Below are 26,346 nucleotides of genomic sequence, written 5' to 3'. Positions count from 1 at the left end.
TGCACATGCTGACTGACTACTGCTCAGATAAGTGGGTCTAGATCAGAAAGTATTGTGGTTAGAGAACTCATATTTTGGGAAACTTAATATAACACCTGACTGGCGCTACAGCTAAAATTTGAATAAAATTGGAGACATGATGGTGGGAAGGTTTAGACCACTTGGCATGGAATGTCCCATTGTATGCTTTTAATGTATAGTGTTTAATTAGTCTGATTCCCTGTATTCATTATGTTTACTTAGTCTAATCCTTGAGTTCAGTTTGTTTATGAGTTATATTGAATTTTTTGATTTCATGTTTTGCTTTGATTATTGTTTATTGACAAAATGTTTGCCATTTTTGTTATTCCTGTAAACCGCCTTGAGTCCCTGTGAGGGGAGAGAGGGCAGGTTATAAATAAAGTTGTTGTTGTTGTTTATTATTATTATTATTATTATTATTATTATTATTGCTATTACTACTACTACTACTACTACTATTATAGTCATGGAGCCCCCGGTGGCGCAGTGGGTTAAATCCCTGAGCCGGCAGGACTGAAGACCAACAGGTCGCAGGTTTGAATCCGGAGAGAGGCGGATGAGCTCCCTCTATCAACTCCAGCTCTTCATGCGGGGACATGAGAGAAGCCTCCCATAAGGATGATAAAAACATCAAATCATCCAGGCGTCCCCTGGGCAACGTCCTTGCAGACAGCCAATTGTCTCAGACCAGAAGCGACTTGCAGTTTCTCAAGTCACTCCTGACATGACCAAAAAAAAAACTATTATAGTCCACCATTCTACTCATTGCATTTTATTTTTGCTTACGGTAACTACAGAGAATTGTGCCTCATTCTTATTCTTCAGGGCCCAGTTTGCTTTTACTCTATTATTGTTGTTGTTGTTATTATTATTATTATTATAAAACTTAGTTTGTATACCGCCCTGTCTCCTCAAAGGGACTCAGGGCGGTTTCCAACTAATAGGCAAATATTTAAATGCCAATATTTAAATCTGTTACCTGTTCTTAAGACTTGTGATTGAGAAGGGGAAAACACAACCAAACCAGAGCTGTTCCCCTAGAAAAGAGCAAGCTGCTTGCTATCTATACAGCTCTTGCAGCATTGCAGTCTCTTCTAACAAGGAATCCGATCATATCGGTTTGTCAAAATGGGGCATGTTGCACTCTGTGTGGCAGACTGAGATGTGTACACAGGGGACCAGGAATTTGCGGTTGCTTCTTCCACAGTGATCAGAACTATGACTGAAATAGATAAATGGGAGGGCCCTAGGTGAGCTGACAGATGGCAGGATATATGGATTAGCGAGTGGGTGCGCAGAGCTCACAGTAATGATTTACTGAGGAAGAGGGAGACTGCAGCCCCGATTGTCATAGTCTGTACAATGGCACTCAGCAGAAAACTGGGAGCTACCTCCATGGGGTCGGAAGAGAAAGGTTAGCAGTTCCTGCCATATACATTTACAACACTAAAAGACATCCAGTGTAAACAATGGTTACTCACAAGAGGGGAGATGCAGGTTTTCTTGCTTGAAAAACCCAAATTCTGCAATCAAGAGGAGCCAAGGTGAAACAATGCTGCACAATTTACTCAGTACACACATCAGCCCTACTCTGGAAGACACCTCGTGAGCAAGTAGAATGGGGAAAAGAAATACAACTGACAGAGAAGAGGAGAATGGGGATAGATTGGGAAGATTTCATATCTGGGTTTACACAGCTTAGATCAGGGCATGGGCAAACTTTCTAACTTGGGGGGTGGCATGCTAGCACTCTCTCCTAGGAAGACTGGCTGCCTGGTGATGGAAGGAAGGGAAGGAGGAAGGAAAGAGAGATGGAAGGAAGGACGAAAGGGAGGAAGGGGAGGATGGGAGGAGAAAGAGGGAGAGAGGGAAGGGGGGAAGGAAGGAAGGAAAGACAATAGGGAAGGAAGGAAGACAAAAGAGGGAGAGGGAAGGAAGGATGGAAGAGAAGAATAGAAGGAGGAAAGAGAGGGGGTAAGGAGGAATAAAAGATAGAAGGAAGGACAAAAGGGTGGAAGGGAATGGAGGGAGGGAGAAAGAGGGAGGGAAGGGGGAGAGGGAAGAAAGAAGGAAGGAAAGACAAAAGGGAAGGAAGGAAGGAAGGAAGGAAGGAAGGAAGGAAGGAGAAAGAGGGAAGGAAGGAGAAAGAGGGAAGGGAGGGATGGATGGAGGAAGAAAAGAGAGAAGGAAGGAATTATGAAACGGAGGAAGGGAAGGATAGAAGGAGAAAGAGGGAGGGAGGGAAGGCGGGAGGAAACAGGGTATGAAGGATAGACAAAAGGGAAGGAAGTAAGAAAGGGAAGGAAGGAAAGAAGGACAAAAGGATAAAAGGGAAGAATGGAAGGAGAAAGGGAGGGAATGAAGGAGGAAGAAAAGAGAGAAGGAAGGAAGGACGAAAGGGTGGAAGGGAATGGAGGGAGAAAGAGGGAGGGAGGGAAGGAAGGGAGAGAGGGAGGAAAGAGAGAAGGAAAGACTATTATTTCAATCTAAGGCACCTTGACGGAGTTCTTGTGTAGATAAAACAGAAGATAATCCGGAACTAAACCACATGATGGTCATAAGGCAAAACAGACACTATGGGGAAGAGTGAACTGCTTCTTGCCATCATCTGATAACATGAACTGCTTCCCAGATTTGGCCATATAGGGCAGCATCATTTCATTCACATTTTTCTTTTGGCTATAAGTCATTTTAAGGCAGCTGAATAAATAAGCCTGCAACAGAGCTTTCACCAGCCCACGTCTGTTTAGTCATGTCTGATCGCCAAATACAGTCAAATGAGGCAACAGACGGGACTTGTTGCACTTTCAATTTTTGTCTGGAATGCCATTTTTGTTGCTTCTTCACACAACTAAGGAAAGAGAGAATATTCTGTGGTAGTAATGGTCTTATTGAATTAAGATTTCTCCTTCAACTGCTGTTTTTTAAACAGATATGAAAGCATTTCGAAATGGGAAACCATATCTGCAGCCTGGTTTCAGTGATGTATTTTCGTTGGATCACATATTCAGCAATTCATCTCCCTCGTACTATACCCATGTACTCCAAAAATTGATTTGGGAGATTAGGAAACCCCAAAAGGGGTTGTTTGTTTTGTGTGTGTGTGTGTGTGTATCACAGTGAGCTGCATTTTGATGGGAAGTCACAGTTCTGTTGGTGTTAAACACCAAAGTATTCCACTAGGTTTCGGCTGCAAATCTCTGTCATCTCTACACCATGCAAACTATGTCTGCATGAGAAAAGCCCCCTACAGGATGGCTTCCTGGGCATCCCCTGGACAATGTCCTTGCAGATCACCAATTCTCTCACACCAGAAGCAACTTGCAATTTCTCAAGTCGCTCCTGACATGAAAAAAAAGTATGCTGCACAGGCTTAGCTAGTCTATAACCTAGAGAGAGGTGAGGTTCATAAAATTAGCATGATCCTTACATTTGATTTCTCAGGTGACAATTTACAAACCAGCAACACAATACAAATCAACTTGATGAATGTAAAATAAATAAATGCACATATACTTTTTTTATCATCCGCCACAGCTACTATGTGCCTCAAAATCTCTCCAGTGATAAAAAAGCTAGAAACCTATGGAAGTACACAGAAATCCTTCAAAGAGGTGCCTGGTGCCAGTTTTCTCTAAAAATCCCAGTGTTAGGTAACCATTTTGGATCGGGTGAGTGGAGATCTCAATTATTTGCACCACTAAACATGATGGTGAATTTCAGCTGCAATGATCGTAACTACATTCGCTACCTTTAAAAAAGGGCATCACAATGAATTGATTTTAAAAAATTGTGTTTAGTCATCAGCTGATGCATGCCAAGAAGACCAAGCCATTCAAACCTGCTGAAATCAATGGGATGCCTCAACTAACTTCAAATGGTTGTGAACAATATTTTGTATCATACACTCAGAATATGAGATGCTTTTAGGTGACTCACTTAAGAGGCAGGGATCTGAAAGCCTTAAGATCAGTGTTTCTCAACCTTCCTAATGCTGCGACCCCTTAATACAGTTCCTCATGTTGTGGTGACCCCCAACCAAAACATTATTTTCGATGCTATTTCATAATTGTCATTTTGATACTGTTATGAATCGCAATGTAAACATCTGATATGCAGGATGTATTTTCATTCACTGGACCAAATTTGGCACAAATACCCGATACGCCCTGGTGCGGTTGGCAGGGGGGTTAATTCCCTTATTTGGGAGTTGTAGTTGCTGCGATTTATAGATCACCTACAATTAAAGAGCACTCTGAACTCCACCAACAATGGAATTGGACCAAACTCGGCACACAGAACTCCCATGACTAACAGAAAATACTGGAAGGGTTTGGTGGGCATTGACCTTGAGTTTGGGAGTTGTAGTTCACCTACATCCCGAGAGCAATGATGGATCAATCTTGGCACGAATACTCAATATACCCAAATGTGGACACTGGTGGAGTTTGGGGGGGGGGGGGGGGGGGCGGGGATAGACCTTGACATTTGGGAGTTGTAGTTGCTGGGATGTATATTCTGAACCCCACCGACAATAGAATTAGGCCCAATAGAACTTCCCACGCAGAACCCCCATGACCAACAGAAAATACTGTTTTATGGTGGTCTTTGGCAACCCCTCTGTCACTCCCTCACCCTCAGGGGTCCCAACCCTCAGGTTGAGAAACACTGCTTTAGATCAATATGAAGATGCCCATTCCTATGGATCTACTTTCTAAGATTTTAAGCATGCCACACTTAATACATACTATTGATGGTAAAGATGACAATGAAAATATTTTTAAAGGTATACACCTACTTTTATTGATTCCTTGTTTACAGGTATTACAGTTGATACTTTGGCTCTGCCCATGAGTCTTTAAGTGGCTGGTAATATACGCTGCACTCAGAAGTTTACCACAGATATTACATGACACTTTTCCTTCATGGCGCACCATGTGCGTCCGCAGCCTGTCTTTGGTGGCAAAGGCAGCTGTGCAGGTCTGTATGGAAAGAAACAGAAAGCCTGAGGCAAGCAGTCCTACTTTACTGAATACTCCCAGTATATTTCAATATTAATATATGCTAAATATATATTTAATACCAAAATTACTATGTTTTCATGAAGTCCAGAAAATAGGCTGAAATAGGAATTCAATGGGATCCATCTCAAAGCTTTTCCACTGTATGTGTAACACATACATGAGCCTCCTATGCTCTTACTTCAAACTTAGATGTGTTGTGACAGGAAAGGGACAAAAGAATGATGGCACACTATTCTTCCAAACAAGCATGAAGTACCATGAGAGCCGTTTCACCATCTCTAATGGGTCTAACACAGGCATGGGCGAACTTGGGCCCTCCAGGCCCTCACATATTTATACATGGTCATTATGTCTCCTCTCAGCCTTCTCTTCTGCAGGCTAAACATGTCCAGATCTTAAAGCCGCTCCTCATAGGGCTTGTACTCCACACTCTTGATCATTTTAGTCGCTCTCCTCTGGATACATTCCAGATGCGGCCCCTTGGGCTCCTTTCTCTCACCATACTATCCTTCCTTCCTTCTCTCTTTCCTTCCATTCATCCATCATTTCCTTCCATCCTTTTGTCCTTCCCTCCTTCTCTATTTCCTTCCTCCTTCCCTCCCTCTTTTTCCTATCAACCTTCCCTTCCACCCTTACGCCCTTCCTTTCCCCTCTCCCTCTTTCTTCTTCCTTCCTTTCCTTCTCTCTTTCCTTTATCCTCCCCTTCCTTCTCTTCATCCCTTTCTTCTTTCCTTCCACCCTTTCCTTCCACCGTTTCATCCTTCCTTCTATTTCTCCTTCCTTCCTTTCATCCTTCCTTCCTTCCTTCTCTTTCCTTCCTCCTTCGCTCCCTCTTTCTCCTATCAACCTTCCCTTCCACCCTTCCTTTCCCCTCTCCCTCTTTCTTCTTCCTTCCTTTCCTTCTCTCTTTCCTTTATGCTTCCCTTCCTTCTCTCTCTCTTTCTCCTTCCTTTCAGCTCTTTCATCCTTCCTTCCTTCCTTCTCTCTTTCCTTCCTCCCTTCCATCACCAGGTAGCCAGTCCTCCTAGCAGGGAGTGCTAGTATGCAGCCCCCAAGTTAGAAAGTTTGCCCATGCCTGATGTAGACACTAAACTCCTATTTATGCAGCCCAAAATCCCATTGGCTTTTTTAGCTGCCACATGACATTGTTGGCTCATGTTTAACTTGTTCTCCACGAGGACTCCAAGATCTTTTTCACACATGCGCATGTCGAGCCAGGTATCCCCCATTCTGTTTCTTTGCATTTCATTTTTTTCTGCCTAAATCGTGTATCTTCCAAGAAGCTTTCAACAAGAAACAACAAAATATTGCATTCAGGAACATGAGTAGAACTGCTTTGTTATGAAAGTTAAGACAACCTCACATACCAGGTTGACATGAAGTTTATAAATGCTGAGAACAGGCACAGGCAGTGTATTGAGCAGATTTCCTGATAAAACTCCTCATTTTTCCATTACTCAGTTACTTTTAGTTTTTAAAAAAACAGACCAAAACTGAACACAAGCATGAATTAGAACTTCTAATACAAAGCATTTGCTGGCCATAGTGCATCCCACGTAAACACGCTCAGACACGAATAGGCAAAAATGAACAGAGGAAACGAAATAACCATTTGAAACAGTCGCTTGCATTTATGGTAGCCATTATAAACAAATTGACATTTATCCCGTTAATTTTGGGAGGGGGGTAGATAACCTCCAAAAAATCCCACCTTTTTGGTTCAACCTAAAATTCTTACTTACATTAACAAGCCTCCAAGTCAAGCTTCAAACCTGAAATTGGTTTGTTCATTATCAAGGGCTTTTGGCACTTTCCCATAACATTTACGACACAATGTGTAAAATAAAACCAGGTAATAGTCTTGCAGTGAAGGGGAAAGTGCCAACTTACCATATATACTCGAGTATAAACCAAGTTTTCAGTCCTTTTTAAATATTGAAAAAAGCACCCCTCACCTTATACTCAAGGTTATTTATTATTCTATTCTGTTGTTGTTGTTGCTACTACATTTATTATTTTATTCTCTTTATTATTATTATTACATTTGCATTATTTAACTCAATTATTATTACCTTTATTATTTTACTTTATTATTGTTATTATTATTATTGTTATTATTATTATTATTATTATTATTATTATTATTACATTTATATTATTTTACCCTATTATTAGGAGCCCCCAGTGGCACAGTGGGTTAAACCCCTGTGCCGGCAGGACTGAAGACCAACAGGTCGCAGGTTCGAATCCAGGGAGAGGCGGATGAGCTCCCTCTATCAGCTCCAGCTCCTCATACAGGGACATGAGAGAAGCCTCCCACAAGGATGATAAAAACATCAAATCATCTGGGCGTCCCCTGGACAACGTCCTTGAAGATGGCCAATTCTCTCATACCAGAAGCGACTTGCAGTTTCTCAAGTTGCTCCTGACACGATTAAAAAACAAAACCAAACCCTATTATTACATTTATTATTTTTCTCTATTATTACTATTACATTTATTATTTTACTTTATTATTATTGTAAGGATACATAAGCACATTTACATTGAAGAATGGTTTAATCAGAGTTGGACTATTAGCTTAAATTAGTTTTATATAAATATTAAAAATATTTAACCTACGGAAGCCTCAATTAATGTAATTTTATTGGTATCTATTTTTATTTTGAAATTGACCAGTAGCTGCTGCATTTCCCACCCTTGGCTTATACTAGTCAATATGTTTTCCCAGTTTTTTGTGATAATATTAGGTGCCTCGTCTTATATTCGGGTCAGCTTATATTCGAGCATATATGGTACTCCAGTTTCAAGTCAGAAAAGGAAACACTCAAAGCAAAAACGAGGAGGGGCACCTTCTTGATTTTGCACTACACTTGAGTGGCACAACAAATTCTTCCAAAGTTCTCCATGAAAAAAGAGATAAAGCCCTGCCTCTCCAAACTACTGATATGCTACCAAAGCTTGCCAAAGACCCTCAGTGATTGCTTTTTCCAATACGGCTTTTTGCCTACCCTATAAAAAGCTTTCTGGCCTATGCAGCCCATGGAGACAAGGCTGAGGTTCTGAGCCAGTTAGACCTATGAGGGTGCCTATTGAGCAGGCACGAGCAAACTTCGGCTGTTAGAAATTGTGGACACCTGAAGGGTCCAAGTTTGCCCATGCCTGATATAGAGCAGTTTCCAAGAATAAGGAAGACTGGTCAATTTTCTTCTCAGGCTGCAGTTCTTCCAATTCTTTGATTTCTGAATCTGGTGTGAAGCAGTTCAGCCAGTACCCCCAACAAGTTAAGCTTTACAGATCAGCAAATTCTTACTTGGCATTTGAAGGGCCTCTCTGTAGAGTGAACATGTTTGACATGACAGCTTAAGTGATCAGGCCTGTGAAAGAAAGAGAAGTAGAGACAGCAGAAGACACATTTGTTACACATAAACATAATACTGATTGCTCACACAGCCAAGCATGCTTCACAAGAAGGGAACTGAGAAATGACACCCAAACAGCGTACTTCCACGGCCCTGATCTACAAGTAACCCGATCTTTGCAATGTTCTTGTCACATCTTGCAAAGCCGCCATGCAAGTAAGCTATTTGCAGGCCTATCCTGAACACTTTGACGAGGGGGAAAAAAAGCCATTTTAAAGATACCGAGAGATCTTCCAGTCATTTACTCAGAACTGGAGAAAACTGGAGTCCAGGCTCTGTATTTCAAGTGCCAAAGATTGAATTCTCTCCTACTTCCCCAATTCAAATTTCAAACATATGTTTTTTTGGACACAGCCTAGGCCCCTTCCACACAGCTGAATAAAATCCCACATTATCTGCTTTGAACTGGGATATATGGCAGTGTGGACTCAGATAACCCGGTTCAGATATTGTAGATTATTCTGCCTACAGTCTTTAACCACGACAAGGCCCAATATTAACCAATATTACAGTAGTGTCGAAGGCTTTCACGGCCATAATGACAGGGTTGCTGTGAGTTTTCCAGGCTGTATGGTCATGTTCCAGAAGCATTCTCTCCTGACATTTCGCCCACATCTATGGCAGGCACCCTGAGGTTGAGGGGTCTGTTGGAAACTAGGCAAGTGACATTTATACATCTGTGGAATAATGTCCAGGGTGGGAGAAAGAACTCTTGCCTGCTTGAATGTTATAACTGGCCACCCTGACAAGCATTTAATGACCTTGTAGCTTCAAAGCCTGGCTGGTTCATTCATCCTAATCAAGGTGGCCAATTGCAACACTCACACTTGCCTCAAGCAGACAAGGAGTTATTTCTCCAAAACTGGAGATATATATAATATGCCCCACTTGCCCAATTTCCAAAAGACCTCACAACCTCTGAGGATGCCTGCCATAGAGGCAGGCAAAATGTCAGGAGAGAGTGCTTCTCGAACATGGTCAGACAGCCCAGAAAACTCACAACAACCCAACATTAAAGTAACATTGAAGTATGCTGTAGGTTTTTTCAGGCTATATGACCTCACAACCTCTGAGGATGCTTGCCATAGATGCAGGCGAAATGTCAGGAGAGAATGCCTCTAGAACATGGCCATATAGCCTGAAAAAACCTACAACTACCCAGTGATTCCGGCCATGAAAGCCTTCAACAAAACATTAAAGTAATTTCTCACAAGGTTTTTCCATTGTTAGCAAAAATAATTCCACATCCTACCCTAACTCTGAACCATCCCAAGCTCTGACTTTTCTCACAAAGTCCTCCTCCAACCCACCCACCCCCATCGCGCTCGCAGAATGAAAATCCAATACTTGAGCTCGCCTGGGATTTTCTACATGGTACCTCGAAAAGCCTTTTCCACAAACACCACAGGTGTAGGGTTTGGTGATGCCACCCTCATGAGACCTCACGTGATAGGTCATGCGGTCCTTCCGTTTGAAACGCTGATTGCAAATGGGGCACTCAAAGGGTTTCTCGTCCGAATGGGAGAGCTTGTGCCTGTTGAGATGGTAGACATCGCGGAAGGCCTTGCCGCACATCTCGCAGGCGTGGTTCTTTTTGACGGGCTTGCTGGGCTTTTTGGCCGTCTGCGTCACCGGCATCGCCGTGGCACCAGCGCTGCTGCTGGGATTGGTGGCAGAGGAAGATGTAGTAACTGTGGACAAGATGCCTGCGATGGTCGACACCAGTGATGTCCGGCTGTTGTCGCCTGCAATGGTCGAGATTAGGGGTACCATTGTGGCAGGAGCTTTCTTTGGCCGTGACACTAACTTGATCCCTGTGTGGCAGGACTCGTGGCGCCTCAAATGGTAGCTGTCCCTGAAGGCCTTGCTGCAGTATGTACACACAAAGGAGGTTTTCGGTTTCTCCTTTTTAATCCCGACAATGGCATCTTTTAGTGTTTCTGGAGGTGGCTGAGTTTTCTGTGTGATCGGCAAGGGTAAAATTGGTTTCTGGTCAGGAGGCTCAACAGCAGAGCTCAGGAGGGGCAGCAAACTGTTCTGTGCTGCTTGCTGTTGGTGATGTGATGCTTCGTGTGCCTGAAAGCAAGACATTCAAACTTCAGAATTCAACAAAGAGTCAGTAAGGTTTTGGTAAAAGGAAAAAGATAGTAATAATAATAATACTACTACTTTTGGAGCACAATTCCTGACCTCACAATTGTGGAAAAAAACAAAGTATGGATTGTCAATGTTGCAATCCCAGGCGACAGCAGAATTGATGAGAAGCAACTGGAAAAGCTTACACGATATGAGGATTTAAAGGTCGAACTGCAAAGACTCTGGAACAAGCCAGTAAAGATGGTCCCAGTGGTGATCAGCACACTAGATGAAGTGCCTAAAGACATTGGGCTGCACTTAAAACAATCAGCGCTGACAAAATTACCATCAGTCAGCTGCAAAAGCCCACCCTACTCAGATCTGCAAGCATTATTTGCCAATAATTTCTGTTGGAAACTAGTCGAGTGAGGTTTATATATCTGTGGAATGCCCAGGGTGGAGAAAGAACTTTTGTTTGCTGGAGGCAAACTGCAAAGTTTGCGGCAAGTGTTTGAGGCACTCTGCAAGGCCTTTAAATGCTAATCAAGGTCAATTGCAACATTCACACTTGCCCCAAACACACTTGCCCCCCCCCCCCGCCCCCGATATTCCACAGATATATAAAACTCACTTGCCATAGATGTGGGCGAAACGTCAGAAGAGAATGCTTCTGGAACATGGCTATACAGCCCGGAAAACTCACAGTAATCCAATTGATATAAAACTAAAATATAAAACAACAAACTTGACAAAGCGTTTACAAGCTTGTATTTTGACATACCGTATTCTGTCCTCTAGCGTTCTAATGTGCCTATGTATCAATGTGTCCATCACCTATGTATGTCCGGTGCAAAATCAGGAAGACTGTGCAATTACTATCAGGGGCAGTAATGGTCTCATCTTCTGGACAAATTTGTGGTACAATGCCTCAAAAGAGCTATGCCATCAAAGTGACAGCACTTTTCAAAAGAAAACCAGTACTAACCTTTTTATCCCCAGTAACTACTTGCAAAACCGGTTTTTACTTGCAGAACTAGAACTGTGTATCACTCTATAGCACGCTTATATTAACTCTTGCTTGTAATCTATAGCACTGAACTATACAGAAGACTGAAGCACTATGCTGTTTCCCCAATTTTCTTCCTTCAAGACACTCTTTCTACATGGACATGACTACTGAGGAATGCCTCTGGTCATGTTCTCAAGTGTAGTTCCTATTGACCCATATAGGAAATTCACCACACCTCAAGTGACAAGAACATAGGTACTTTGCATGCAAAAGGTACCAGATTTAATCCCTGGCATCACTAGACAGAAAAATCTCAGGCAGCAGATGACGTGGAGAAAAAAAAACAGTGCCTGTTGTAGACTTTAAAAGCCAGAATAGGTGGCACCAATTAGACAGCCAAATAACTTGTTGTGGTACAGGACAGTTTGAGGCATCCTAAGGCAGCTTTGTTTTAAAGCCAATTAAGCTTGATCATTAATCTGTAGGCCAACCCCTACATGAAATTCTTGGAACAAAATGTGGTGGGGCACTTGGATTCCACTGGGATTTGGTTCTAGAGCCCCTTACAGAAAGCAAAATTCGTGGATGCTCAAGTCCTATTATATACAATAGCATACTAAAATAAAGTAAAGGTAAAGTAAAGGTAAAAGTTTCCCCTTGGCATTAAGTCTAGTCGTGTCCAACTCTGGGGAGTGGTGCTCATCTCCATTTTTAAGCCAAAGAACCAGCGTTGTCCGTAGTAGTAATAATAATAATAATAATCATCATCATCATCATCATCTTTATTTATTACCAATGGGGACTTGGAGCAGCTTACATGAGGCCAAGCCCAAATAACAATTACAATTAAAAAAAACTAAAAACACAAACCGAAAACGCGAACAATAAATAATAACATCCTAATTACATAAAACATATAAATACATAACAATATAAAAAATAAAAAATATGCACAGGCACAATTATAATGGGCGGGCTACATGTAGTGATTAAAAGGACAAACAGATTAAAACTAATTAAAAACTCTGGTGAAATAAAAGAGGGAAGCAGGTAATTTATGGAGGAGGGCTCATTTTAGTGGGAGTTGTGGAATCAAGCTTTCCCATGAGGGAGGACGTATCCTCCAATGACAGAACTTTTGAGGCAGAGCAGTCATATGGAATTATATACCTACTCATCAAAGGTGCAGCGGAAGAGCCAGGGTTTAAGGTTCTTTTTGATGATTTCTAGGGAAGGAGCTTTCCTAATTTCTCCAGGCAGTGAATTCCAGAGTCAGGGAGCCACAGCGGAAAAGGCTCTCTCCCTTGAATTCACTAGGCGAGCTTGAGAGACTGGCGGGGCGAAAGAAGAGCCTCCCCGGAAGATTGGACGGCTCATGGTGGGAGATACGGTCACAAAGGTAGGCGGGTTCCAAACCGTTTAGGGCTTTGTAGGCAATAACCTGCACCTTGAATTGGGACCGGAAAATAAAAAGCAGCCAGTGGAGCTCCTTAAACAGGGGGGTTGACCACTCCCTGTAGGTTGTCCGTAGACTCCTCCAAGGTCATGTGGCCGGCATGACTACATGGAGCACCCTTACCTTTCTACAGAAGTGGTACCTATTGATCTACTAACATTGTAATGTTTTCGAACTGCAAGGTTGGCAGAAGCTGGGGCTAATGGCAGGAGCTCACCTCATCTGCGGATTCAAACCACTGACCTTTTGATCAGCAAGTTCTGCAACTTAGCAGTTTAACCTGTTGTGCCACCGTGGCCCTACATGGGGTACCCTATATAAAAAGTACACTCTAGGCTTGATTTTTAAGAAGTATTTTCAAGCTGTGGATGTCTGAATCCATGGATACAGGGTCAGTGGGCACAGAGGGTCAACTCCATATACTATATCGTATACCTGTTTTCATAAATGTCAGATATACACATAGTAGCTTGCAGTTCAACATGAAGTTAGCACTGTTCAGACATTTTCTTCTCTGCTGTGAACAAAAGAGCAAGTCTTTAACATAACTGAGGCAAGTGCAAGTTATATAATCTCATCTAAAGTCATTTTCATGAGAGAAGTCACTTGCTTTCTAAACGCAGGCACGTATCACAGACGGACGCAGCAAGGTACATGTTACCACAAACCCTTTTTTACATTCCCCAAGGGAAGCAATTCTTATGGCTAATGACTGGGTGTATGCCATGATACACTGGGAGATCTCTATCTTAATGACATCCTAGTTGGTTAACTATGAGTTACAAATATAATTATGAATACCCGGTCTACTCTATTAGCAAAAGGACACACTAAAAGGCAAAAAAAAAAAAAAAAACACAAAATGTCAGTGTTGCACTTCCCACAGGAAGATTATTTTTTCTAAAACCATCCATAAACTAGCTTGCAGCCACAGCCAACCAGAGGCCAGCTGATTGAAATGGATACTTGCAATAGCTGCCTGCTGAAATCAAATGTAAAGAGCATTTATTTGGAACTCATGCTTTCTGAAATGCATATATGCATGCATGTTTGATTACAGCAAATGAGGTTGTCCTATCCTTTAGATAGAAATGGAGGAAATTTTCCTGCGTAGGTAGGTGGTACCCAAGCAGAACAACCAAAGAATGAAATCAACACAACGTTCACTCCATTTTCTATCACAATTTTGCCTACTAATGACAAAATAATGACACCACGCCTGTTTTTTAAAATTGATTTCACTTTAGAAGCAATAAAACAGCCTAAATAAAACACTACAAAACCAAAAGCCAGACATACAAACTATAACATCACCACCTCCACTGTCATCTCTGTTCAAAATCATAAATCCTACAACCCTGGAAGCAGTCAATCCCAATCAGTCATATTCCAATTATTTTCACATAGACCTTTTAGAAGTATAATGGAGCACGCACCTAATTTAACTCCTAAACCCCTAGCGTGCAGATGGTTTCAACACAAGTTCACTAAGGAATATATGGGCAGTATTAGTCAAGGCTTAGTCATTTCCCCTGAAAAGCAGCATATGAGTGATTAAAACAACAGTGTCTGCATCTATTTATTTACCACATTTATATCCCGCCCTTATCAACCCCAAAGGGGACTCAGGGCAGCCAAACAAAGGCAACAATTCAATACCATATATTAATGGATTGGTAAATAAAATAAAAAAACCGCTAAAACCAAACCTATTAAAAACATAGCAGTAAAACATCACTTAAAATCACATGATTTCTACCCCTTTCTGACCTGCAGTGAAGAAACTAGTAGTTCCCAACCTGTGAGCCATTGACCACCAATGGCCCACAAGAACTAAAATATGGTCCGCACCCTACACCGTTGCAATGAGAGCGACTGGCCTTGCAAAACCTTCTTATAGTGCAGAGGCTTATTAAATATGATTATCTGTGGGCGAGCATAGAATCATAGCATTGGAAGAGACCACATGGGCCATCTAGTCCAACCCCCTGACAAGAAGCAGGAATGTTCAGATGGAATCTTCTTTCTTGTCGTTTGAAACCATTGTTCTCTGTCCTAGTCTCCAGGGCAGCATAAAACAAGCTTGCTTCCTCTTCCCTATGACTTCCTCTCACGTATTTATACATGGCTATCATGTCTCCTCTCAGCCTTCTCTTCTTCAGGCTAAACATCCCAAGCTCTTTAAGCCACTCCTCATAGGGCTTGTTCTCCAGACCGTTGATCATTTTAGTGCCCTCCTCTGGACACATTCCAGCTCGCCAATATCTCTCTTGAATTGTGGTGCCTAGAATTGGACACACTATTCCAGGTGTGGTCTAACCAAGGCAGAGTAGAGGGGTAGCATGACTTCCCTTGATCTAGACACTATACTCCCATTAATGCAGGCCAAAATCCCATTGGCTTTTTTTGCCACCGCATCACACTGTTGGCTCATGTTTAACTTGTTGTCCACGAGGACTCCAAGATCTTTTTCACATGTACTGGAGAAAGCTGAGAGGAGACATGATAGTCATGTATAAAAATGTAAGAGGAAGTCATAGGGAGGAGGGAGCAAGCTTCTTTTCTCCCTCCCTGGAGAGTGTGTAGGACATAGTGGAGCAATGGCTTGAAAGGAGAAATCCATCTGAACATTAGGAAGAACTTCCTGACTTTGAGAGCCATTCAGCAATGGTACTCTCTGCCCCGGAGTGTGGTGGAGGCTCCTTTTTTGGAAGCTTTTAAACAGAGGCTGGGTGGCCATCTGTCGGGGGTGCTTTGAATGCAATTTTCCTGCTTCTTGACAGAATGGGGTTGGAGTGGATGGCCCATGAGGGCCACCAATGCTTTCTCTTCATCTTGGAAAGAAGTGACGAGCGGAGTGCTGCAGGGTTCCGTCCTGGGCCCGGTCCTGTTCAACATCTTTATTAATGACTTGGATAAAGGGCTAGAAGACAGGATTCATCAAGTTTGCAGACGACACCAAATTGGGAGGGAGAGTCAATACTCCAGAGGACAGGAGCAGGATTCAAAACGATCTTGACAGATTAGAGGGATGGGCCAAAACTAACAAAATGAAGTTCAACAGTGACAAATGCAAGATACTCCACTTTGGCAGGAAAAATGAAATGCAAAGATACAGAATGGGGGATGTGTGGCTCAAGAGCAGTACATGTGAAAAAGATTTTGGAGTCCTCGTGGACAACAAGTTAAACATGAGCCAACAATGTGATGTGGCAGCAAAAAAAGCCAATGGGATTTTGGCCTGCCTCAATAGGAGCATAGTGTCTAGATCTAGGGAAGTAATGCTACCCCTCTATTCTGCTTTGGTTAGACCACACCTGGAATATTATGTCCAATTCTGGGCACTTGAAGGGAGATGTTGACAAACTGGAATGTGTCCAGAGGAGGGCGACTAAAATGATCAAGGGTCTGGAGAACAAGCCCTATGAGGAGCGGCTTAAGGAGCTGGGTATGTTTAGCCTGAAGAAGAGAAGGCTGAGAGGAGACATGATAGCCATGTATAAATATGTGAGAGAAAGTCACAGGGAGGAGGGAGCAAGCTTGTTTTTGCTTCTCTGGAGACTAGGACGCAATGGAACAATGGCTTCAAACTACAAGAGAGGAGATTCCATCTGAACATGAGGAAGAACTTCCTGACTGTGAGAGCTGTTCAGCAGTGGAACCCTCTGCCCCAGAGTGTGGTGGAGGCTCCTTCTTTGGAGGTTTTTAAACAGAGGCTGGATGGCCATCTGTCGGGGGTGCTTTGAATGCAATATTCCTGCTTCTTGGCAGAATGGGGTTGGACTGGATGGCCCATGAGGGCTCTTCCAACTCTATGATTCTATGAAAGAACTAAATGGTAAGTGATGATATGAAGAATAAAATAAGCCCTGCCAATCTTTTCCTGACGCCACTTATAAAATCGTATTTGGCCAAACCCACAATTCAACTTTCTATCCTTCTGTAACCAAACACTGTTCATGACCCCAGGTGGAAGATTTAGCATTCTGAATGTACATTGCCAGAGGCAAAGATTTTTTGTTTTTTGCACTGAAGCCTTGATGTCAGAGCAGCTAATTAGCATCAGTGAGTCATACCTTGATTGTGCCATTAGATGGTTATCTTCCTTATTAACATGCAACCTGTACTTTGAAGGCAAAAGTTATTCAGGTATAAAACCTGCATCTGAAACACTCTTCATCGCTGGAATGAAACAATGTACCTAAAAGACAGTTTATCACAAACTCAATTTTTAACCAGAGGCTGAAATCTTGCACATCGTTTTTTAAAAAAAGATAACTATAAAGAGGCCAAATATTTGTACCTATATAGTTTATGATTTTAAACAAAGAACACACTGTGCTGACAAAGGTTTACATGACTGGAATCATTGGGTTGCTGTGAGTTTTCCGGGCTGTATGGCCATGTTCCAGAAGAATTCTCTACTAATGTTTTGCCCAACAATGATTTCCCAGGCAGCAACCAGCCAGGCTTTGAAGCTACAAGACCATTAAATGCTAATCAAGGTGGCCATTTACAACATTCGCACTAAGCAAGGGAGGTTTATATATCTATGAAAGGTCCAGGGTGGGAGAAAGAATTCTTGTCTGTTGGAGGCAAGTGTGAATGTTGCAATTAATCACCCTGATAAGCATTGCAAAGCCTTGCAGCTTCAAGGCCTGGCTGATTCCAGGCTGGGGGAGTCCTTTGTTGGGAGGTATTAGCTGGTCCCGATTTGTGTCATGTCTGGAATTCCTGTTTTCAGAGTTTCCACAGATACACCCTTGCTTAGTTCCCAATATACCTCACAATCTCTGAGGATGCCTGCCATAATTGTGGGCAAAATATCAGATGAGAATGCTTCTGAACATGGCCATACAGCCTGGAAAACTCACAGCAACCCAGTGATTCTGACCATGAAAGCCTTCAACAAAACATTGATAAGATTTGTTCAGAGAGTGTTTCCTTTTGCCTTTGAGGCAAAGTATATGAGTCACCCAAGGTCCCTCAGTGGGTTGCCATGGCTGAGCAGGGAGTCGAACTCTAGCCTTCAGAATCATAGCCCAACCCTCAAACTGGACTACAATTCCCTGCCAGCCCAATGAATGTATTAATATGGGCATGACAGTCCAATAGGAGCCCCTAGTGGTCCAGTGGGTTAAACCACTGAGCTGCTGAACTTGCTGAACAAAAGGTCAGCGGTTTGAATCTGGGGAGAGGGCTCTCACTGTTAAGCCCAGCTTCTGCCAACCTAGCAGTTTGAAAACATGCAAATGTGAGCAGATCAATAGGTACTGCTTTGGCGGGAAGGTAACAGCACTCCATGCAGTCATGATGGCCACATGACCTTGGAGGCAACTATGGGCAACGCCAGCTTTTTGGCTTTGAAATGGAGATAAGCACCACCCCTCAGAGTAGGACACAACTAGACTTAATGTCAGGGGGAAATCTTTACCTTTACTTTAGTTCAATAGTTTATGGAGGGCTACACAGTTCTCATCCCAGTTTTTAATCTAGGTATAGAGAGGATCAACTCAGTTCCAAATTGACAATTCGTTATATTCTTGTACAGACTCAGCCACTACAACTGCTCCTTCAAATACATGATAGATATAGTAGGGGAAGGGGGAGTTGCCTCTAATTGTGGCAGTAGAAATGCTGTTTCATTCACATAAATAATGTTCAAATCTCAAAATAGAGGAAGTGATTATATCTACAACTGGCCTGCATAAATAATATCGCTGGCAAAATATTTCATACCTAGTATACTACAAGGCAAAGATCGGCTACCCCCAAAACTTTTTTTTTACTATATGCTCAAATGCACTTTGTTTTCAAGAGTGTGTTCTAAGTCTGCTTCCAGAAACTGGGCACCTAAGCCTGTGACTCATCTTTGTACTTGGAAGAGAGTGGCTCTTTTTTTTTTCCTTGAGAAGAGAAAGACTGCAGTACATTTGTCTCAGATTTATCCCTTCGCTTCATGTTTTTAAACTGGAATCATGCTTTGGGTTTTTGAAAACGGAACAGATGAATGTCACAGGTTTGCAATTTGCAAAAAAGATAATTTTACCGAGAAGTACTACAATTAGAACACCCCTTTCAAGCTGAAAAAGAGAATCTACGCTCCTTTGAATTGTAGATGTTACAGAAGAAACAGTCTTGGAAGCTGCATTCCTGATAAAAGATTAATGCTTCCGAGTGACTCAAGCTGCAAGCTATGTGGCATCATTTTAGCAACATTATACCCCACCATCTTTAATAGTTTTCAAAGAGTTATTTTTTTAGTGATGATGGGGAGAGAATAGCTTGAGCTGTTTACCATTCTCTCATACCCTGATCTGATGAAGGCCATATGTAGAATTTTATTTTGGGTAAATAGTCTCAGAAAGCGGCTTTAAATTAGCAAATTTGTTAGAAAGTGAAACAGTTCTTCCCACTGCCACCATCACTGCACCTGATTTACCCCTACATCAACCTGCTATTACCTGGAATTGGTTATTATATTGTATTAATGCTTTCTCCTCCAAGTAGCTCACTTTTTCATCCCTTATACAGGTGAGGAGATTCCTGACCTATACAGCAATAGAAGGCCCAGCCTGAAAATTAATACATTGTATGTCCTTAAGGCTTGTTCAAACCAATTTAATTTCCAGGCAGAGCCATCTGATCTATTTTTCAGAATGCGGTGATGCAGTTTTCCCCCACCAATGGGAGAGTGACAAACACAAGCAGAAAATATAGAAGGCCTTTATGTGACAGAATAGGAAACATAAAACAGCTACTGGGATAATAGCATTTTTATGAAGGGGAGTAGAACAAAAGAATACAGAGTAGAAAAAGTGGTTTTTAGAAAAAGGGAGAATGTGGGATTTTCTGCCTTAATATTCTGGGATATAGGACTGTGTGGAAGGCCCTATACCGTAATCCTGTGTTTCCTCCACTATTATTTTATTGTGCTCAGCTGTTATTTATTTATTTACGACATTTATATCCTGCCCTTCTCACCCCAAGGAGAGTCAGAGCAGCTTACAAGTTACATGTACATACTATATATTATATTATTAACATCACACAATAATATATATTACTATATTGTACTTTACCACTTTTCAGTAATATTACATGTAATATAAAATATATTATATTACTATTATATTGTATTATTATATTGTATTACAATATTATATATATACACACACACATACACACACACAATATATATATTACATTATTAGTATAGCACAAATAGTATATGTTACTATATTGTACTATACCAGTACACTACATTAGTAATATTACATGTAATATAAAATATATTACTATATTGTATTGTTATTAATATTATATTGAATTACAATATCATCAATATTATATACACATACATTATATTATTAGCATAGCACTATACTGCAGTATTATTACATGTAATATATACAATTATATTGTATTATTAATATTATATAGTATTACATTATAATATTATATATATAACATGTATATACAATATATTATATTATTAACATAGCACAATATTACTATTATATATTACTATATTTTTGCTCTCCCTTAGTTCTCATAATATATTCTCAAGTTTCATAGTATCATATCCTATATGATTTCTTGTTTGGTTTCTTTTTCCTTTTATTTCCAAAGGCCCTCATATCTGCTTTGAACTGGGTTTTCTGAGTCCATACTCAGATAATGTGGGATTTTCTGCCTTGATATTCTGGGATATAGGGCTGTGTGGAAGGGCCCCTGAAGGAGATCAAAAGAGAAACTAAAGAGAGCAATTCTGTAATGATGAAAACAGAAATGAGTAGGATAACAGAAAAATGGAAAACAGAAGGGAGCAAAATGGAATCCCATATGCATGTGTGGAAATAAAAGGAAAACTCTCAATGAAAAATCAGTAAAATACAGGTTAAAAGCTGCCACAGAAAGGGAAGCAGCAGAAGCAGCAACCACAAATCAAAGAATACCAGAGTAATTGTGCTGATCTGTTACAAAATACCCCCAAAGCCAAGGTCCTATAACACCATAAAGACTAAAGGAGGAGTATCAATGATAAGATATGGGAAAAGATTAAAGAAAGTGAAATAAACTGGATGAGGAGAAGAGAGGCACCTTTTAATGGAAGGCAGCAAAATTATAAAACCTGATAATTAATTCAAGCACAAATACACTCAAACAAAATGGTACCAGAGATGGAGGCAAGAGTGCATTGGAGAGGGAAGGAGGACGCAGATGAGATGGACAGAAATCCCAAAGAGACAAGGAAGAAAAGAAAAATACAGCAGCAAATGAACAGCAGGGAGAGAGAAGCACACAAGATGGAGAAGAGGCCCAAATGAGTGAAGTGAAGCATTCCGAATTCTTACTGAAACAGGGGTAAATTGCAAAAGGTTGAGTGGGGAAGAAAAGAGCATAGACATAATATTCTGGGAATCGATTAAACATCCTAAACTTGGGGAAGAGAAAGGGCTGAAGATTGAAACAGCAGAAAATCGTGTGGAAAAGAGACAAATGCAAAAAGGATTCAAAAGAAGGGGGTGTCTAGCAAATTAGTAAAACACTTCTTAAAAACTGTGAAGGGAGGGGAAAAAGCTGAAGAATGCAGAATCAGACACAAACAAAACAAATAGGGAGGCCAGAATATGTTCAAAAACAGTCTCTAGGAAGGACGGAGTTCCTTCCAGTCCTAAAAAACTAGGGGACATTTTGAAAGAACGAAACAGCAGGGTTTTCCTTTAAACTTCACAGGCTGGACAGAACTTGGGGCAGGAAAGAAAGAAGGAGGAGGGAAGAGAGAAAAACAAAGAGATGAGTCAAGCTCAGCAAAAAAGAGGGGGAAACATAAGTCATTAAACACACGTCCTGGATATCGTTTTTCAAATAAATAATCAAATGGCGACTGACGAAGCAAACAAAAAAAAACCACCCTAGGAAAGCTGATTCCCCCCCCCCCCCCCATTTCAAAAGGGCCGGATGGTGAGGGGGAAAAGTAGTGATAAAAAAGGAAGGAATAAAATAAGTTGGTGTATGCTGGGGGGCAGGAGAGCTAATAATGTCAATGATGGGGGGGGGGGGGAGAGAACAAAAAAGAATATAAGTTAGTGTATATTGGGGAAAAGGAGAATAATAGTGGGGGATAAGTTAGTGTAAGATGGGAGGGAGATAGAAAGATAGTGATGAAGCAATGGGAGGTAAGTTAGTGTAAGATGGGAGGGGGAAAGAAGGATAACTGATGAAGCCATTTTGGGGGTGAATAATGACAGTGATGGGAAGAGAACAAAAAAAGAATGTTAGTGTATATTGAGGAAGGGAAGTGATGAAGCTATGGGGGAAAGTTAGTGTAAGCTGGGAGGGAGAGAATAATGATGATGAGGAGAGAACAAAACTAATATAAGATAGTGTATACTGGGGGAAGGGGAGAAGGATAGCGATGAAGCTATGAGGTTAAATTAGTGTAAGCTGGAAGGAGGAGAAAACAAAAAAGAATACAAGTTAATGTATATTGGGGAAAGGGGGAAAGGATAATGATGAAGCTATGGGGGGTAAGTTAGTGTAAGCTGGGAAGGGAAGAGAAAGATGACTGATGAAACCATTTGGGGGAGGAATAACGATAATGATGGGGGGAGAACAACAACAAAAAGATTAAGTTAGTGTACATTGGGGGAAGAGGAGGATAACAATGAAGCTATGGAAGAAAGTTAGTGTAAGCTGGGAGGGGGAAATAAAGATAGCTGATGAAGCCATTGGGGGGAGGGGAGAAGGATAGAGATGAAGCTATGGGGGAAAGATGAAGTAACCAAAAGAAGAAAATAAGTTAGTCATATTACAATGTTGGGGAAATGGAGAAGGTAACCAAAAAGAATTAGAAAGTGGATATTGGAGGGGGAGGGGAGATGAGAAAGATAATGATGAAACAATTTGGGAGAAAGGAAGAAGGTAAGCAAAAAGAATTAGAAAGTGGACGTTGGGAGGGGGGAGAGAAGAGGTAACAAAAAAGAAGAGAGTACGTTAGTATATATTTGGGGGGAGGGTGAGATGATGATGAAACAATTCCTGGAAGAAGTAACAAAAATAATAATATAAATTAGTGTGTATTGGGGATAAAGAGAAAAATAAGAGATTTTGAGTGGGGAGAGGGATTATGATGAGGATGGGGAGAAAAAAAAAGAAGAGAACAAGTTGGTATATATTGGGGGGAGATGATGATGAAACTATTCCAGGGAGAAGGAAGAAGTAACAAAAATAATACTATAAATTAGTGTTTATTTTGAAGGGGGAGAGGGATCATGATGAGAATGGGGAGAAAAAAAGAAGAGAACAAGTTGGTATATATTGGGGAGAGATTATGAAACTATTCCAGGGAGAAGTAACAAAAAATAATACTATAAATTAGTGTGTATTTTGAGGGGGGAGCGGGATCATGAGGATGGGGAGAAAAAAAAAAGAAGAGAACAAGTTGGTCTATATTGGGGGGAGATGATGATGAAACTATTCCAGGGAGAAGGAAGAAGTAACAAAAACTAATAATATAAATTAGTGTGTATTTTGAGTGGGGAGAGGGATCATGATGAGGATGGTGAGGAAAAAAAAGAAGATAACAAGTTGGTCTATATTGGGGGGAGATGATGATGAAACTATTCCAGGGAGAAGGAAGAAGTAACAAAAACTAACAATATAAATTAGTGTGTATTTTGAGGGGGGAGAGGGATCATGATGAGGATGGGGAGAAAAAAGAACAAGTTGGTCTATATTGGGGGGAAATGATGATGAAACTATTACAGGGAAAAGTAACAAAAACTAATAATATAAATTAGTGTGTATTTTGAGGGGGGAGAGGGATCATGATGAGGATGGGAGAAAAAAAAAGAAGAGAACAAGTTGGTCTATATTGGGGAGAGATTATGAAACTATTCCAGGGAAAAGTAGCAATAATAATAATATAAATTAGTGTGTATTTTGAAGGGGGAGAGGGATCATGATGAGGATGGGGAGAAAAAAAAGAAGAGAACAAGTTGGTCTATATTGGGGAGAGATTATGAAACTATTCCAGGGAGAAGGAAGAAATAATAATATAAATTAGTGTGTATTTTGAGGAGGGAGAGGGATCATGATGAGGATGGGGAGAAAAAAAAGAAGAGAACAAGTTGGTATATATTGGGGAGAGATGATGATGAAACTATTCCAGGGAGAAGGAAGAAGTAACAAAAATAATACTATAAATTAGTGTGTATTGGGGATAAAGAGAAAAATAATAGATTTTGAGTGGGGAGAGGGATTATGAGGAGGATGGGGAGAAAAAAGAAGAAGAGAACAAGTTAGTCTATACTGGGGGGAGATGATGATGAAACTATTCCAGGGTGAAGGAAGAAATAATAATAATATAAATTAGTGTGTATTTTGAGGGGGGAGAGGGATCATGATGAGGATGGGGAGAAAAAAAAGAAGAGAACAAGTTGGTCTATATTGGAGAGAGATTATGAAACTATTCCAGGGAGAAGGAAGAAATAATAATAATAAAATAAGTTAATGTCTATTGGGGATGAAGAGGGAAATAACAATGCTTTTTGGGGGGGAGGGAGAGGGATGAGGATGAGGAGGAGGATGGGGAGAAAGAAAGGGCGCGCTCCAGCCGGCCTCCCATAGAGAAGCAGCGAGGGAGAAAAGGGAGGCCTCTCTGGGAAGAGACTTCCCCCTCCTCTTCCTCCCCCCTCCCCATAGTAATGGGGGGGGCAAAGGGGGGCTCTCGTTTTGACAGACAGCCGGCCTCCATTCCCCTTTTTTAAGAGGGGGGGGGGTGAGCGGGAGCGCGCACGTTGCCGTCCTCCCCCCTTTTTTCCACAAAATGGGTCCGATTTTCCTTCGGGAAAAGACTCCCGGGGTTTCCTCCGTGGCTTTTCCTTCCTCACCTGAAAGAGGAACGCGGTCCAATTGGCCTCCATGGCGGAGAGGAGGGGGGAGGCCAAAAAGGAGGGAAAGACTGGGGAGAAAATAATGCCTCTTCCTTTTCCTCTCTGGAGAGAGATCCCTCGCTCGTCTCCTCCTCCTCCTCGTCTTCTCCTCAGGCCCTGCGGCCTGGTCTTTTTTCTCTCTCCTCTCCTCCTTCTCTGCTTTGCGTTGAGGCGTCGGGCTTCCTCTCTCTTCCTCCTCCTTCCTTCCTTCCTCCTTTCCTTCCTTCCTTCTTTCCTTCCCCGGGGCCTTCAGCTATACATGGAGCCGACAACAAAGCACAAGCGGCGGAGAAGGAGGAGGAGGCGGAGGAGGAGGAGGAGGCGGAGGCGACTCAACATGGCAGCCCCGCCGCCGCCGCCGCGCTTCCGCTAACCCCTCGGACCGCACCATTCCGATAAATAGGGGGCGCTCCAAAACCAAACCGGGTGGGGGAAACCAAAACCAAACAAACCAACCCACCCGGGATCCGGTTTCGTATCGAATCCCTTCGTCCCTATCCATATTGCACATTCCAAGGGAAAAGGTTCCTTCAGAGGAAGACAATGAGGGAGTTCTGTCCAAGCGCTCCCCCTCCGAGGCGCGGAATGGAACAGCCCGCTCTCCTCAGGCCGCTGCTGAGAGAAAATGGGGGGAGAGGGAGGGATTTTTTTTTCCACCTCAGAAGATGGAGGAGGCCGTGAAGGCTGGAGTTTCCCCCTCGAGGGGAAAGGCCAAGCAGCCAAGAGGAATCCCCCTCCAAGGCTCTGGAGGAGCTCTGCCTGCCTCTCCTCCCAATGCGGATTCGTCCCTTTGGGCCTACAAAGGGGGAGGCGAGAGAGAAGGCCTCCACCTCAAGCGCTGTGGCCTGCTGCCCTCCTCAAGCCTTCTTCATTGGAGTCAGTTGTCCTCAGAAGGACACAATGTTTAGGGAGACAAGGCTGTGTGGAATATACAGATCATAGAATCATAGAATCAAAGAGTTGGAAGAGACCTCATGGGCCATCCAGTCCAACCCCATTCTGCCAAGAAGCAGGAATATTGCATTCAAATCCCCCCTGACAAATGGCCATCCAGCCTCTGCTTAAAAGCTTCCAAAGAAGGAGCCTCCACCACACTCCGGGGCAGAGAGTTCCACTGCTGAACGGCTCTCACAGTCAGGAAGTTCTTCCTCATGTTCAGATGGAATCTCTTCTCTTGTAGTTTGAAGCCATTGTTCCGCGTCCTAGTCTCCAAGGAAGCAGAAAACAAGCTTGCTCCCTCCTCCCTGTGGCTTCCTCTCACATATTTAAACATGGCTATCATATCTCCTCTCAGCCTTCTCTTCTTCAGGCTAAACATGCCCAGTTCCCTAAGCCGCTCCTCATAGGGCTTGTTCTCCAGACCCTTGATCATTTTAGTCGCCCTCCTCTGGACACATTC

General features: G+C 42.1%; 1 protein-coding gene across 5 annotated transcripts in view; it reads right to left on the bottom strand.

Annotated features, from left to right (window-relative positions):
• Positions 1–25,317, bottom strand: part of VEZF1 (vascular endothelial zinc finger 1) — a 40,188-nt gene extending 14,871 nt beyond the window's left edge. For 3 of the 5 annotated variants that reach the window (XM_060757087.2, XM_060757089.2, XM_060757090.2), the window contains exons 1-5: positions 24,906–25,317; positions 9,825–10,543; positions 8,359–8,422; positions 4,820–5,003; positions 1,503–1,544 (exon numbers count right to left, since the gene is read on the bottom strand). In XM_060757087.2, coding sequence (XP_060613070.2) covers positions 1,503–1,544; positions 4,820–5,003; positions 8,359–8,422; positions 9,825–10,543; positions 24,906–24,938 — 1,042 coding nt within the window. In that variant the 5' untranslated portion in view covers positions 24,939–25,317. The remainder of the gene's footprint in view (positions 1–1,502; positions 1,545–4,819; positions 5,004–8,358; positions 8,423–9,824; positions 10,544–24,905) is intronic. The other 2 variants (XM_060757088.2, XM_060757091.2) reach the window with 1 other exon arrangement.
• Positions 25,318–26,346: the final 1,029 nt, after the last annotated feature.

This window comes from Anolis sagrei, chromosome 11 (assembly GCF_037176765.1).
Source record: "Anolis sagrei isolate rAnoSag1 chromosome 11, rAnoSag1.mat, whole genome shotgun sequence".
Lineage (NCBI taxonomy): Eukaryota > Metazoa > Chordata > Lepidosauria > Squamata > Dactyloidae > Anolis > Anolis sagrei.
The sequence above is the reverse complement of the archived record's forward strand: the minus strand, read 5'-3'. Positions and strand labels throughout refer to the sequence as shown.